The sequence below is a fragment of the Anopheles coluzzii genome, chromosome 3 (assembly GCF_943734685.1).
Source record: "Anopheles coluzzii chromosome 3, AcolN3, whole genome shotgun sequence".
NCBI classification, from domain to species: domain Eukaryota; kingdom Metazoa; phylum Arthropoda; class Insecta; order Diptera; family Culicidae; genus Anopheles; species Anopheles coluzzii.
This window is the reverse complement of record NC_064671.1, coordinates 44412846-44429756: the sequence shown is the minus strand read 5'-3', so window position 1 is coordinate 44429756 and position 16911 is coordinate 44412846. Positions and strand designations below refer to the sequence as shown.

General features: G+C 45.5%; 2 protein-coding genes across 7 annotated transcripts in view; one reads left to right on the top strand and one right to left on the bottom strand.

The window, feature by feature from the left end:
• The window catches only part of LOC120960082 (uncharacterized), a 31327-nt gene extending 14832 nt beyond the window's left edge, over positions 1–16495 (top strand). For 5 of the 6 annotated variants that reach the window (XM_040384026.2, XM_040384024.2, XM_049608377.1 and 2 more), the window contains 5 exons: positions 7725–8690; positions 8783–8919; positions 8997–12702; positions 12792–13054; positions 13165–16495. In XM_040384026.2, the coding sequence (XP_040239960.2) occupies positions 7725–8690; positions 8783–8919; positions 8997–12702; positions 12792–13054; positions 13165–13354 (5262 nt within the window). In that variant the 3' untranslated portion in view covers positions 13355–16495. Of the gene's footprint in view, positions 1–2483; positions 2730–7724; positions 8691–8782; positions 8920–8996; positions 12703–12791; positions 13055–13164 lie in introns of all 6 variants that reach the window. The other variant, XM_040384027.2, reaches the window with a different exon arrangement.
• LOC120958548 (60S ribosomal protein L37a) overlaps positions 1–16911 on the bottom strand; it is a 342039-nt gene that overhangs the window by 78871 nt on the left and 246257 nt on the right. The gene's annotated exons all lie outside the window — the stretch shown is intronic.

Sequence of the window (16911 nt, the reverse complement as noted above, 5' to 3'; positions counted from 1 at the left end):
GCCGCCCCCCATCTCATCCACATTATCAATTTGCTGCAAGTAAACATCTACATAGTCGCACTACTACTATTAAAGCCAATGCGAGCGTGAGTAGTATGTTTCTCTTGATCGTCGGTTTTGGTACGGACATTTCAAGGACTCGCCAAATGTTGGCCTGGGCGATCATACACACACACGATCGTATCCTTCACTCTTCGTGTTGTCGGTCCCTTCACTCAGGCTCTCGGGCAAACATGCACATGGTGGTACCGATTGTGAAACAGCTGATTGCGTTGGACGACGAGTGGCAACGTTGTTGATTGCGTGTGTTTTACTGCATGAGATAACGAATTGGAAGCAGTGTTCGGGTGCTTGAAATCAGCGTGCATTCGTCTATCATCTAAGTTTGTTAATTTTTTTTTTGCTTTCTGTATCTAGTACTATCGACCCTTATTTTACCTCCCTGGCAGGCGTGTTATGTCAGTGCAGTACAAGCGTCCATTACCGGTTATCCGGAGTGTGCATGTATGGGATTTTTCGTTCAAGGTCTCCCACGTTAATTACGACGCACACACTGAAGGTTCTTGTAACGTTTCTTCTAACGTGGTGTCTGTAGCAGTTGTAGATTGGTTCATTTTGGGTAACTATTTCTAAGCTATGCTTCAATAATGCAATATTTTAGTACAAATTCGCAAACTTTCGCAACATATATAATAGTATAAATCGTGTAAATCAAACGTTGATTTAAAATGATGTAATATAAAAGAATGAAACAAGGTCAAACCAATTTGTTCATCCTTGACGTGGTGACTAGACCTAACCATGGGACGGACCCCAAACCTCGATCGAAATTTAACCGATAACAACACATCATCAGAAATCGTTGACCTTGCGGTGGTAGAATGGTTGTTCGCTATGTTTGATAATGTTTGATAATGTGTATGAGATAATATTTTTTCATTATTTTTTGTTTTCTTCTTTGCCTTGCTCGGCTTTGGTGTTGGCTTTTGGACTATGTTTTAGCGGATATAACAACACAAAAAAATTCGTTTACCATGTACATGCACATTTCTAGTACACACAAATAAGCAACAAAATCGTCTTTCGTTCCAATTAACAAAATCATCAAGTTAATGTTTGGCATTCAATTTGATTGCCGTAGAACGCCTTTAAGTATTTGTATGATTTAATAAAACAAAACGGACTTTCGCTGTTGCCTGTAGTAGAAGCAGAACATTCTTCTTCTCGCTGTCGCTCAAAAATAGAACTGTGTCATGTACGGCGAGTCGACGTGTTCGACGGTCGATGGTTTCTAATTTAGTTCATTTGGTTTAAAAGCAACCTTCTGGTCGCGCAACTCTGATCGCGATCATCGCAAACGCACATACGTTTGATGTGGATCTTCTCACTGCCGGACGCATGGGTGCGCGGTGACTGAAAGAGATTGTGTGTGATCCCGTGACACCCTTTTACGATAGTTGTATGTTTTTCCACGGCCTCGCTCAAGTGACCGACACACATACACCGACTTTGACTTTGCCTGATCATGGACCTACGAGCAGGTACAGTTTTCTTTTTGCCTTATGTTAAATGGCACAGGAGTTGATCATTTATCCAAAATGCTTGATGTAAAAAGGTATTTATAACAAATGCGGATGTTGTTTTGGTGAGAATGTAAAGTACAAAATACGCAAATATTGAACGATCACCACGAGAAATGCCGCGTATACGTCATAGTCGTGGTGGATATTAGTTAATAACAAATCAACATATATTTCCTGCACTTGTTCTGCAACCCTCTGCTTGGTAGGTACTGTTGCCCTTTCACCACAATCAGCTTCATTTGAGTCCAATGATCATCGCCATCAAAGACGACTGCGCATAATTAACTTTCACTGAAATCTTTCCAATGTTCCAATGAAGTAAGGAATCGGGGGCCTGACTTTACGAAACGTGTTGCTTCAACTTGTTGCGTATTTCTAGTTGGGGTAGTGTGGATTTCTCTGTAGAAAAGGGGGGAAAATCGAACGGCCAGTAGGAGGGTGGTTTGCATGTGCCGCACTCTGGCAGGGGGTGGAAGCAAAACCGGTCCGAGGGAAATCTCTCTCTTGCCTTGCCTTTCTTGCGGCATTGCACCTTGCCACGTGTATGTCTCTCCTTTGGCGATCGCCACAGAAAGAAGGTGGCTTAGTAGTTGGCACTTGTTGGCTTTATTTATATGAGCGTATTTTCGTACTAGTGTGGAGCGTTCTGTTGTGGCAGCAGAGGAGCGCGCAGCACGTGCCGTTAAAAGTAGTACGTTGTACAGTGTTGGCCGTGTAGCACACACAGACCTGCGTGTTGCACTGTAATGTCTTGGCTTTCGTATTGGAGGATTGTTTATGAACATTCTGAAAATATTGTTAAATTAACCCTTGAGGCGTATGTTCGGGTGTATCAGAATTTAATTGCTCATTTGATCATTTAATTTCCTATTTTTACCAATTATTTACATGTGCCGAAAGCCATGACCACGACCCTTGCATTTCAACATCCAGAGTGCATCCATAATGATTAATGTCTTCAAAAGGACAGAGGCTGAGCAGGATGTTATTCCGACGCGTGTGTTCGATTCACCTAATTGAGTCGCTGTATTCGAGCACGCCTTCAACGCCTGATCACTGACGCTATGGCTTTCATCGATTACTACATTATCAATCGACAGCAGAGAGTGAGCCTGGAGACTTCACACACCGTAGTGGTGCCCCATCGTACGTAAAGTCATACACTGAGTTTGCAGTTGTTGAATTTAACTCGGCGTTATTTATACACACTCTACGCAAGCATAATACAAACGGCATTCTCGCGCAATCGCACTTGCCCGGTGTCGCTGGCCATACTGTGCGCCTTTTACCTTTGCCCTCTCGAGTCCAGACGATTGAGACGTATCGTAATCGCTTCTTGCTCGTATAAAACTCAAAACCAGCTATTTCCAGTTCCTTAGGGCACTTTTGTTCATAGCAGTGTTGGTCTCGCATGCGTAGAATGCATGTAGCTGGGGGGAAAGTATTTGCAAGCAGAATCGACTAACAGATTCGTTCAAAATTTGCCATTGTAAAATGCCTTCGCTTCACGGGGGGGTTCATTTAAGAGTTTGAGACATTCGTCGAAAAGGTTATCGCATAATAGCCGCACGCTCACGATAAGGCGACGACCGTACGCAACAAACTGCTTGCTTAAGTTGTGCATATTGGTTTGGTGGTGGGCTACCAACATGTGTGACGGTGCTGCTTACTCTCTGCACGGAGATAGCATGCTTCAGTGGTTGGTGGAATGTTCTGATTGCTCCGCTTGTTGAACTTCTGAACTCCTGGCAGCAGCAGTAGTAGTAGTAGCTCGTCGAACGATCTCGTAAAGTTTTCCCGGAACTAACCAGGGGGAGGTATGAAGCAGTTCAGTAGACGTAGACTTCGATATTTGCTTAATCAAAGAAAGCATTACCATCTGAAGGACGGTCAACAACTTGGGTCGCCGCCCCTCTGGATCATTTACTCGGAAGGTACATTTACTGATCTGGCCAAGCAATCATTGTGTTTGGTCTGGTCCTTGCACTGGTGTGCTATTTACACAAGCGATGCGGCTGTACTGTACTGCTTTGGAATTGGTACTGATCTTCGCACTTCAAGAAGGTGAACTGCCTAGCATCTTCAGTCTCAGCGTGTGTCGTTGACAGTTGACTTGAGTTAAATGAACTGTGAATTACTGGTGTTTGTCAGCGGGTGTGTGCGTCTGGCCATGGAATACTAGGCGAGAAGCATCGGACGGAAGAAATGCGAGAAATGCGCGGCACCGTTCGAGAAGAACCATCTGCGTCACACCGTCTCGAACGTGTTTACTGATCCCCGTCCAGATCTTTGCGTGGGTCGGTCTCTTTTTCCTTTATTTTTATCGACCTCTTGATGTGGATGTATAATTAAGTTATCGAATGAAAGGGGAAAACGCTACGGAATTGGGTATAATATTGTCGAACGCTGATGGTTGCCAGGACTTGAGCGTTGGGTGAACCTTTTGTGAACTCCAAAGCTTCAGTTTCTATGCTTCAAACATAATTCCTTCCTTCTTGCAAGCAGTACTTCAGTGAGACTCAATATGTAGACATTAAAGTAATCCCAAAAGGTTTCTCTGATACATCTTTCGATTTTGCAGACAACTGTTGTGCCACCTTTCTCTGTTGATCAACCTTGTACGAAAAAATGGGTTAAACGTATTGGCAGTAAAAACTTAATGAGTCTCCCCCCAATCAGTCTGTCCGTTCAATGAAGAGCTACTGTGGAGGTTGGTATTACTTTCTGAACGTCGGCGTGCTTCGTGATTGCTTTTGCTTTTACCATTAGAAGACCTGTCAGGGAACAATCACGCGTGAGAGGATATCTTCGCCAGTTTTGGATGTAGGTATTGGCGTAATCTTATAGCAACATTAGTTTCCACTTTTTTCCTGTCCTGTGTCTGCGTCACCGTTGACGAATGCTTAACTAGATGACTTTTGCGTTGAATCGCAATAGCCTTTTGAACGATTTACGCTACTAAACTTCTCTGCTAAGCGATCGTGATGACGATGGCGAACGACGGTGATGTTAAAACTCGATGATGACAATTTCAGTTCCATCAAAATCACGTGTTGTTACCTCACCAGCAAAGGCAGTCCCGCCGCTCCGCTCGCTCGCTCACTCGCTCGTGCCATGAACAAAGAAAAGAAACAAATCGCGTGTGGGGTTGTTGTATATAGGAAATCAACTGTTATGAGTAGGGGTAAACAATGATTCCAACCTTGGGTTTTAGGTTCTCTCATTGAAGAGGGAAAACCACCGTTTTCGCCTCACGCCCTTCTCAGCTGGTATGACCTCACCGCTCTCGATGCTGGAGCTGCTGGTGCTGCTGGAAGATGTCATGTTGCTGCTTGTGTTTCGATTTTGCTCCACCGAGTGACGCACGTCATCGGGTTCTCTTGCCCTGCTTGTTGGCCTGGTTCGCTCCTATTTCGCTTCAGGTTTCATAAGTTGGTCGATTTTCTCTCCTCTCTTGATTTGCTTGCAACATAGTCGTCCCTTGCTTCGGCTCGATATATTCGCTATCTACCACTCTTGCCGCTCCTAGGCGAACCCTCCTTCCTTCAATCGTTCGACCTCAACAAGCGCCGTTTTCGCCTTTGCCTTGATTTCGATAGTACATAACGGTAGGCGATGGGGGGTGCTGTGCAGCATGGGCGAGCTTTTTCACATAGCTTTTGACGCTCGGACACATGGTCACGCACACAGGCGCAGAAAAAACATATGATTTCTCAGCCGTACACAGCACTACGGACAGGGGCAGTTGAGAAAATTGAACGCTTCTGATGATGAGAGCAGGGGGAAAAATAGAGTGTGACTTGGGAACAGTGGATTGCATGGTTATTGGAGTGAATCGTTTGTATTTCCGATGGAACGCTATTCCGGTGCAAAATATTCCCATTTTAAGGCTATGATTTGTCAAAAGACACATCGTTCCTTTATTTTTGTTTTTTTTTTTTTAACTGTAATACCGTTAAGGCTGTAGGGTCAATTATGCTATCTTCAATTAGTGTTATCAATTTACTCCAAACTAATTACCTTTCCAGCATTTATTCAACATACATAGGCATGCTCACAAGCAGCTCTATCATTGAACTCTATCAATTTCTTATTTGTGTCTCGCAACACATCATTTCTACCCTCGCTTGTAAAAACAATTCAAATATCCATAAATAATGCCCTAAATGCATTCTCGTTTAGCTTCTTTTGTTAAGATTTTCAGCTTGCCGGGAACTATTTTTAAAAGCACAGCAAGGTTCTAAGGGTGTAAAAGGTATACATGGTGACCTAGTTTTCATCGCCCCTTTTTAGGTGTCCACCAGCAGCAGCAGCAGCTCGTACCACATCAACATGAGGCGGTATAGGCACCTAAGACCCCAAGAACGTCAGTACGGCTTTAAGAATCTATTGGCATAGTGTGTGCGATACATACATAAGACAGCACACGCACCCCCAAATGGGGCCACCCGAAGCAACAATGCTTCCTCTTCTTTCATCTCTTTTCTCTCGTTTTATGCTTCGTCGTTATGCAGAGAGAGCGAGAGAGATAGAGAGAGAGAAAGATAGAGAGAAGAGAGAAAGGGAAAAGCAATACATTGAAGGGAGTTGTCCTACAGAGTAAGTGGGACAAAGTGCCGACCAAGGCAGGGAAGCTCACATTTTCCTAACTCCATCTACACGTTTTCCGTCCATCGGATAGTTGAATTTTAACGAGAGTAATCCTCACCGACCGTAACGGTCTGTGTATGTGTGTGAGTGTGTTTGTTTGTTCGTTTTACTACTTTCGGCATTCATTTCCCTTTCACTCTCTATGCACTACATTGATCATTATGCTTCTTTTTTTCTTATGTTTTCTAACATTCTTGTGTTAAAATAAACAAAAGAACAAATGTCTATTAACTATTGGAAGTTTAATGTACATGTTTTATAAAAAAAATAATAGAGGAATATAGTAAAGTTTATATATTTGTAAAATAATCATTTTAAAGCAATTGTTGCATTTCCATTCCTTGTTTTGCAATAATACAATGCATTTACTACAATGTGCCAAAAAATAAGTAATAAAACTATAAAACAAGAAACAAAATGAATGCTCAACGTTATCCACGTTTCACTTCCTTGTCTTTTTGGGTGTCGCCTCATGAAACGCCACGTACAACAACCAAAAAAACGCCTAACTAGAAGAACGTGTGACATTTAGGGGTTTACTTTTGTAGCTTTAAACAACACTGGTGAATGGAATGTTGCCAACTATCACATTCGCCATCGTTTGCCCGCTGGTTGGCGTACTTGGCACAGAAACAGGCCTCGTGTTGTGTCTTCACCAATTCACGGTCATTTCGAACGTTACGAATGTCCACCAGCAGCCAGCACCATCGACCAGGTGGGGATACCTTTCGGACGTTGAGTTGACTGTTGCCAGCACCAAACCACCCTGAAACGCTACCAGCCAGTGGTGTCGGGCACGTGGAATGAACCAAGCACCAAGCAGCCAGGTCCACTGCCTCCCAATTTCCAATCCTATATTGAAATGAAATCGACCTAAAATCGTGGCTAAGCAATTGCCTGCCCCGGGTTTGTGTCGCTATGCTGTCGTGTGCCCATTATTCTTCAAAGCATTTAGTGTGTCCGTCCGGGGGCTATATACACGCACGCGACGTTCGATGGTATGTGTGTGTGTGTTTGTGTGTGCCTGTATTTGGTTGCATAATTTATGTAGGCAAGCAGCGACATCACCTGCAGCAGAGCACACTCGCGCTCACTCCATTCGCTTACATTTATACGTTGTGAAGGTTGATGGGTGTGTGTTGCGCTGTTACTAAGAGTATCTCCTCTGATCATAGGAGGGCTCATGTTTTATGGGCTATATTTTGCATGCAAAGATTGAACTCTTATTTTATCTTTCCCTTGGTTTTACATGCCGAAGGCCACCGTCACCTCGTTAGACAACAATCACTCTCGTATTCGGAACATTGGCAAATAGACATTTGCTAGCTAGCAGCACAGTATGGTCGGAACAAGTTTACAAGCTTGTTTGAACATTGCTCACTTGATTGATTAGAAAGTATTTATTTACTTACAACTCACACCTGAAGTAAAGAAATTGTTGCAAATCGTATTTACATTTTTTTAATTATTATTTTTTTCTTCACAATTTAGATGCACAGCGGTAGCTCCATATCACCTAAACATCCCGCCATACCGATATCAATCGGTATAGCCTCTCTGGTACTTGAGGGAAGATCATCCGCGCTAGATGACAGCTCGATCCACGCTCCGTCCACGTCGTGTGCTGCCACCTCGAGCGTTCTCGCAAATGGCCATGGGACAGGCGACAGTGGTGCCGGCGGAGGATCTTCCTCCGGTTCCGGAGGTGCCGGTGGCGAGGATGATGAGGACGGTGGGTTTTGCAGACAGAAGCGTTCGAGCGAGGGCACTGGAGCAGGGGCATCGTCGCTTCAGCAGTGCAGTCTCTTGGCCATCAACGAGTCACACGGCAAATCGTTGGCAATGTCCTGCTGCCACACACCGGACGAAGCGCAACGAATCAATCTGAAGCTACAGCAGATACGATCTTCCTGCCCAAGCACGAGCAAGGACGAAGTGCAACAGCTGGTGACAGTGTCGGGCGAACCGAGCCGACTGCCCGGTGGCCGCAGACATGAGCGGGAGCTGTACCAAACGTACTCCAATGCCACCGGTCAGCGCGATTCCCTCGAACGGGGAACCGCATCGTCAGCATCATCGGCTGTATCCTGGGTATCGCATGACCACGCCGCCATCTCATCGGCTGCCGCTGGTGTCGTTATCTATAGTGGATTCGAGAAAATGAATGTACTCGGTACCGTGTCGCCCATCAAGAATCACCCGATGGGCAACAGCTTCATAAACTTTTCCTCCCCAACGCCGACGGCGGGAGCTGCTGGAGCAACATCGTCCGCTTCGGCCAATGCTATTCAGTCCCGCAAACCAGTGGCTGGCGGCGGGTCGTCTTCATCAAAGCTACAAGCGTCGTCGCGTCCGCGCGAAGGACCGCACTGTGAGCAGTTTCTGAAGAAGATCGGACTCAACAAGCCGGAGGCAGCTGATGGACCGGAGCATCACTGCAGCTATCGCAACAAATACGTAAGTTGTTTTCAATAGCACGAAGCAAAATTGTATTACGTTTGTGCAGATGATACATACCAGCGATTTGTTGCTTGTTCTTCTATTTCTAGTGCCTTCGCTGGCAGGTGTACTTCAAGCAGCTTTCGTCCATCCTGACGAACGGTGAAGCGGTTTGCATCGAGGTGTATCTCGGACCGGAAAACCATACCATACTCCTGGAGCAATGGATTCTTAAGCTAGTGATGACGTAAGTAATTCGCAGTCAACGTGCCACGCAGTTCAAATACTTATATCTGCGCTTTTCTTATATTTTACCTCATACAGCAAATCACCGGCAACCATGACCATCCAATCGTTGTGTGCCGCCATACGTAGTCAGCTGTACTTTTCACAAATTTCGGCGTGGAGCGATCTGATCAAAAAATCGCTCGAGCCGGACCTTTTCTCAAACCCGCGCATAAAAAAGTTGATCCCTGCGGCAAAGTGCAAAGCGGGCGGAGGGTCTCCCTTTTCCCTGGCACAGGCTAGGCTTGATATTCTGTTTCGCATTCGAACATACGACAATACTGCGTGTTTTAACGAGAAACCGAACGTTCACAACTTCCCCGATGCGAGTGTGGCGGACAATTTCGTGATACAGGTGTGTCTCAAAAGTTTGCCTCGGCTTGACCGCATACCCGGAATCGATGCCGCGTTGGATGCAGCGAAGATGAGTGCAACGCTGCAGAAGCAACAGCAGGTTGACCGTATACCGTTGCCCTGCCACGAGAAGGGCAAGCATCGGTGCGCGTTTAGGGTTGAGCTGGAGGAAGAGGAAGACGACGATGATTCATCCATGGTAGAGGGTGGGATGGAAGGCGAAGCGGGCGACGGCGATGTTGGTGGCGAGGACAGTATGTTGCTCACATCTGCCGCAATCAGCCATCGCGAGAAACAGCTGCTCAAGTACAGAAAGCGAATGTTGAAGCGTGAAAAGAAAAAGAAAGCCGGCGGCGCTGTGGGAGAAGGAAACAGCAATGCGAGCCCTACGAGTAGTAGCAGCAACACTAGCAGCGGAGCAACCAGTGTCAGCGATCGGAACGGATCCGGATCCGCCGATGGGTCATCGTATTTGTCGGCAAAAAGTTGTTACATGAGCGGTCAGATCGGACCGTTGGGTAACAATATGGGAAGCAAAAGCAACCACCCCTCCACGGAACCAACGGCAAACAATGCGTGTAGCAATGGAAACTGTCGCAATGCGTTAACATCGTCCATTAATTCAATTCAGCCACCGCTTTACTCCTCCACCGATCGTCACCAGGCAATGATGGTGTGTGATGATCGTTTTCATGCGATCGCTACCAACTCGAAATCCACCCAAACAGCAACGGCTGCATTATCGATCGACCTGCTGTTGCCGCCGCTCGTTTCGGTAGCGACCCAAACGGAACCCACTGTTTCCACCGCAATGGTTTGCAGCGATTGCAAAACTAGATCTTCCCGGACGGCAAGCGGGAACGAAACGCGCTCCTCACCAGCGATGAGTGAGCCGGCGCAGCGCGAGATGGAAGTTAGCCAAAACATGAACCATGCCAGCAGCAGCATTAGCAGCACAAACCGTGATAGAAATATGCAATATTTTAACGATTACTATAGGACTTACGATATTATCAATGAAAACTGTGATAAAGGTCCAGAGGCGCCTGTCGGGTGCGGTAAGCAACAGCAGCCGGGCCGTGCTGATGTGCACATGCAGGATGGCGGCTTCCGTAGCGTCCAACAGTCAAAATCGAACGGTAATGGAGTGAGCGGTTGCGATTTACCCGACACGTTTCGTAGACCGTGCTTCATTGTCGGCGGCGATGGGTACGAAGGGGATGAAGATGACGAAAGCAGTGCGCAGAAAAGGAACCGTGCAATCGCAAACGAAGCACCCGCCCTTCAGCAGGGCGATCTGCTCCTTCAAGCCATGCAAAGAACTGCCATGTTGAATGGGTCGAGTGAGAGAGACGGCCAGGAGCGGTATGGCAGGGCGAAAAATGTGCATGGAAATGTGGCTTTAAACAACAACAATTACACCACTGCAAACAACAACTTCGTCGAGCGTGATAGGGGGAAGGATGGGTCCGCCGTTCCGGTGGCAAATGGGGGGAAACAGCACGAGCAGCATACAGAAGCCACTAGAGGCGACGAAACGGGCGAGAGGAATGGTGCGAAATTGGCAGCAGCAAATTGTGAAACAAGCGAATGTGATACCTTCAGTAAGGAAAAGAAGCTAGATTTAGGTGACTGTCGTCTGTGCAAACGACAAAAAACGAAGCATAATTTTAAACTAAACCTTACCCCATTGCTCTCCTCGGCGGCCGAGGTGCCCCCGTCCTCTTCGAAAAAGGAAGCATCGAAGAAGACGACGATGATCGCTGCGAGCACGGTACTGGACTGTGGATCAACGCCGCCGGGATGCCGTCGAACGCTGTCGGAGAGTTTAGTGGGACATTTTACCATACCAGGATCTTCGGCCATGGCATCCGGGTCAAACGGCCACGGCGCAGCTAATTATGAAGGCCCCGATAGCGAAACCGTTCATTCTGGACGTGGGATGAATGAGGCGTACGGGCTTGCCTATTCCAACGTAGAAAATCTTAGCCCAGGAGACAGTCCAATGCTGAGCAGCTCGACCGGCGCTGTTGGAAATGGCATTTTTACATTCGAACAGATGAAATCGTACAGGCGCGCGTTCTCGGAAGATGTGATTGACACGATCACCTCCCTTGGCCCTCGATCGTACGCCGGCAATGATCGCACCCAAACCACCGAAGAGGATAGCACCGACGACACTGACGGCAGCAACGGTGGTGATAATGAGGTCGAACAGGAGACTCATCTACAGCAGTCGGGCGGTTGCGTTGACCATCGTCGTACAGCCAGCGGCGAAAGCTCACGTACAGCGATTGGAACATCGGCCAAATGCGGGCATCAAAGTACACGCCGTCATCGGCCGCATACCTCTACGCCAGCAGGGAATGATACCGTGTGTAAGGAGCCACTCTACATCAGCTGCTCCGAGACGGATTGTTCTGTCAGCACTGCAAGCAGCGTTTCCCCTCACAAGAAACAAATTCTGAGCTGTGCTGCCATCGGAAGCGCTACGAGCACCTCAGAAGGCAGGACAACCGCTAGGGGAGAGGATTTCTCCAATACCCTAAAGCAGCAGCTCACACAGCACAAAACATCTTCAAAAATCAACCTCAACTACGTGTTTTGCTTGTCACCGCTGGCGCGCGATGATTCCGGCTTTACAAGCGGTAGTAGCCCGGCCACTTCAACCACCTTTCCTGCCACTTCCCCGATCGCGATCGATGACGCAGGAACGTTTGGCAAAGCTACGAAAAGCGTTCGAATGACCAACAGCGCGCACAGCGCGGGACTGTTTCGTTACGACTTTGAAGAGACCCCGGTCAGTCCGTTATCGGGCACTATCAAATCAAAATCCGCCCCTGCCTTTCCATTCTCCCCGCCGTTGGGCGGTGGTGCCCTGTCGCCACGCTTTTTGCGAAATGCCCAGCGCCAGTTTCACCATCGCTCCCGGTACCCCTCGGAACGATCGTCCTTCTCAGAGCGTTCGTCTATCGGCTCGGATGAGCAGTTTTCCGATGACGATCTATCATCCTATCTGTTGGACTCATCGAACGGCGGCAGCTACTGCAGTCCACTCTCGGGACATCAACTCCTGCCGACGGAGGAAGGGGGCGTTGGGTCCGCTCTAAAGATGGGTCGTTATATGGCGTGCACCACTGCTGGCCTGCTGCCAACGGCGCAGATGCTGAGCAAGGTGCTAAACAGGAACCTGTTCCGGTTTGGACGTGCACCAATGCTCGGGACGCTGGAAGAATCGCTGCTGCAACGACGGCTGAGTCCGAAATTCCAGGTCGCCGATTTTAAGGTGTTGCTGGGCGCCTCTGGCAGCTTCTGTCCGACACAGCTCACCATACCGGCTGCATCCTACTTCTACGAGCTCCCTGGGCAGCACTTAACTACACCGTATGTGGTAAGTTTGAGCAAGCGGCAGTGTTTCCTTAGCCCTTACACTGTGTCTGAACCATATCTAAATGAGTGACGTTTCTTTTCCGGTTTTAGTGTGAATTACGTCTTCCAAGAAAGGGATACTCGATACCGCGCACAGGCACCGTCCAGGCAACGTTGCTCAATCCGCTGGGAACGGTGGTGCGGATGTTTGTCGTGCCGTACGATTTTCGAGATATGCCAGCTATGTCCACTACCTTCATACGGCAGCGCATACTCGCCTGTGACGATAGCAGCCTCAAGCTGCTCGGCAAAAACATCGAACAGCTCAGCAATGCCGAGCAAATGAAGTTGCTGCGTTATGCGATCCATTTGCGGTAAGTAGTTTGCACAACCTTTGAAATTGTTGCTTGTAGCTTCTTAAAAAAACAGTGACGCTTATCTTAATCGAACCGAAACATCCCCTTCCCTTTCCATTCCGTCGCAGGTTTCAAACATCGCGATCTGGAAAACTGTCGCTTCACACAGACATCCGGCTGCTGATTTCCCGCCGCACCGACTGTGATACGGCCGCTGCCCATGCGAAAAATTTACTCGAGTCCCCGAACGAACTGAAAGTGGTTACCATCGTACCGGATAATCCCAAGTTTAGTTTACGTATTGATAAGCAGCAGTAGTGTGGCTTTAACAAACTCTCCTCTATCCCATGCGTGGTACGGCGATTGAGCATTCGAGGTGTGTGAGAATTTCGTCAACAGTCAACCTATCGACTGGGGGGGGGGCCTACTAGACACACTGCTCTATATTCTCTCTTTTCTTCCGCAAATCCAACCGTAGAGAGGGATTTATTATCGTTTTGGATGTTTTTTGTTTCTTTTTTGTTTGTCATACCGATTGGCACTAAAACCGGGCGATTGTTATTCATTAAGGAATTTTACTTGTTTAATGCGTTTTGTTTTATAATAGCTATATGCAATTACAATGTTTCGAAAATATTTGTGTTTATCGTACTTTGCTTTCTGCTAATCATTTTACCACTTCAGTACAGTGTGATCTCTCTCGCTCGGGCTCGATAAGTTCAATAACATGCAGCAGTTTCTGCAAGTTTATTTTCGTGAAAGGAATCTTGTTCCCCCAGCTTTAGAGTATAGCAAAAGAGTCAATGATTTAAACCAACTGGGGAATGAACCGGGAAAGTTGTGCGTCGCGCAGGTAATGAAGCAACAGAGCAATTGAAGTTAAATAGTTGGCACGTGTGATGGGGATGAGAAAACGAAAACTTTATCAAACGGAATCGTAGGATTAATTCTAAATGGAGAATGAAAATCATTGGTGAGTCGGTGAAAACCCATCTGCAAAGATACAAGCAATTGTGATCTATAGATCGGTGTATAGATTTATGCTTCAACTGTGATTGACGAAAAGCGTAAATTGTATGTTAGATACAAACACAAACTGTGTATAATCCGATGGGATGTGTGTATGTGTAGGCGAATGAAAAGAAATGGTAAACAAATTCACAGAAAGGAAGAAAACAAGTGGGAAATATACTATCATTCCAGAAAGAATGGAAAAACGATGCAAAACAGAATGCCAACAATACCGATACGTGGAAGAATCACAATGGAAAGTGAATAAAAATACACCGTTTATGTTTTGAAAAAAACAAAAAAACGATAAAAGGACGACAAACAGATGATAATACCGCAAATGTACATAGCACGTTCTTACATGTGATGCGAGGGCAATATGACGATGATGATGAAGGCGAAGATTTTGCAGATTGTTATAGAACGAACGCCTGTGTTCATTTGTTCGTTACGCTTGTGCTCTTAAAGACAATGTTTAACAAAACTATACTTTCGCGCTGGGTTCGCATTTACGCTACGACACGTTGAGTTCATGCATTGCGTACACACAGGCAACTGGTTTACTTCTTCATCCCCTCATAAAACTAATGTTTGTTACACTTAGTGTAGGAAAAAAGTAGTGTAAAGGCAGAAGCAATGCTGTGATGCTGCTTTTTTTTTTGCTGTTCTTCAAACGTTTCCCGTGTCGTATTCATCTTGGCATTGAGCAAAGTAAAATTTATCTCGCAGGAAGATTAAATCTTTCTAGTGTAATTTGCCAACAATCCCTTTCCTGTCTTCATGTTAGTGAAATATTTGCCGCGATAATAACGATATCATCCCCCTATGTCGATAATTAGCGAAAAAATCACGAACTAAGGATTCAACAGATGCGCATACACACTAGATTCAACACACTGCCATATAAGCGGAATGGGAGGAGAGAAAGAAAGCACGCCAAAGCGTTGTAAGGCGTGCCGATAGCCGATGAATGGATGCGTAAAAAGTTGTACTTTAATAACGTAGCTAAAATTCGTTCTTATAGCGCCTAATGTTGCAAGTTGACTTTACCGGCATTGGAATGTGTATGGAGTTATACACGTCGGCTCTATATATGTATGTGTGTGTATGTGTGCGTGTAATAGCGGTGCTTTTTCTCCTAGATAAGCAAAAAGGCGAATTAATACACATAAACTTGGACTGTTCTTTTTGAACAGAAAATAACAATAATATCTTCGATGTCGTTGGAAGGGTTCCTGCAAATTGGTATGCCGCCAGGTTACGAGTTGGAAAGCAGACGCTCGCGTATATGCGTTGTTTATGTTTTGTTGTACACTTAACTTGTTTGTAAAGCTCACGTGCGTGGGAGGGATTGATTTGTACTAACGTCCTGTGCATATCCTACGATCGGCAAATACTACAGCACCACTGATCAGGCAGCTTCGTTCCGATTGCCGTCCCGACGCTTAGTGCATCCGTGGGACACTGTGTGCTTTAGAACAAGTAATTATTTTACCATAAAATAACTAGCAACATTGCCACCGAGAGATGAGTTTAAGAAATCATTACTAAACATTACTAAACAACCACATAGGGCACAAACTCACACACACACACATACACACAGCTGTGTTTGTGCACAGATAGAATGAACAGCAAAAAGCAAAACAAGTAAACTAGTCACAGACCCTAAAATGAGTCCTTTTACTCATCGCAAGTGTACGCGTGTGTACGAATACTTTGTTTTTAACCACCGGAGTCACAACATTTCAATTACCATCAAATAGATTTCTCCCATCAAATTGATATCAGAAAGACAAACGGATAATACGGAACACGATTGCAATGCCATTTTCCTCCGACACAGCAATTAGGGCAAAAACCCAAAAAAAATTATAAGGAAGGGTAAATTTTTACAACTCGTTTCTGGATCTATTTTACGTTAATCCTTATTGCATCCTTATTGCGTATCTTTTGATTCTGAGCCCGACAACCGCATCAACGCGCATTCAAACTGTAGAAATAGGTCTGGGGAGTGGCACACGAATTCAACTGGCTGGATCAGAGTGAAAGTTAAACCAAAAACTTAAGAAAATACTATACAAGGTAAACGATACAGTAGTAAAATAGAAAGCAAGTTGAACCAGAGTCGAGACATAGGAACATTACGAAAATAGTAACATTGTAAGCTATGTAGAAACAGGATAACGGAAGGGAATTAAAAAGAGAAAAATGATATAATAAAAAAAAACATACAAACACAAACACTTACACCAACACACAACACACACACATACACACAAGTGAACGGTATGAACAAAATGATGAAGAACAGAATAACAATATACATTTACTATATATTTATATATACACATTTTTTCAGAAAAGTAATGAAAAATATTTAACGAAATAATAAAGAAAAACGAAATCATAATTCGCTAGATGTTCAGTTAAAGATTAAAAATATAACCTAGTCCTGCGAGTATTTTTTCTTTTACTACATTCGAAAAGTATATGGCCAATAGGACAGGTCTTCTTCGTTTTTCACTATCCTTACCGTAGATTGTCATGAAGAAACCGGCGCCCGCTCCGTTGAGGAGAGCAATGTGCAATACTTTGCGAATCAACCGATGGTCCTAATCTTTGTAATAGAGACAGATGCTCTCTAACACAATTAATTACAAATGTTCGAGTGAACCCGAGTAGAATAAGTACAATGCAGTGTCTATTTTTCTAATTAAAATTGATGAAACTCTTTCTAAACTATGACTTGGTTTTATATTTCGCCACTTATATATTCCGCCATTGTGCAAATGATACGGTTCTTATATCTTACGGTTCTTAAAAACATGCCCGCCATGGGTTCGAATCCCGAAAGGACCGTG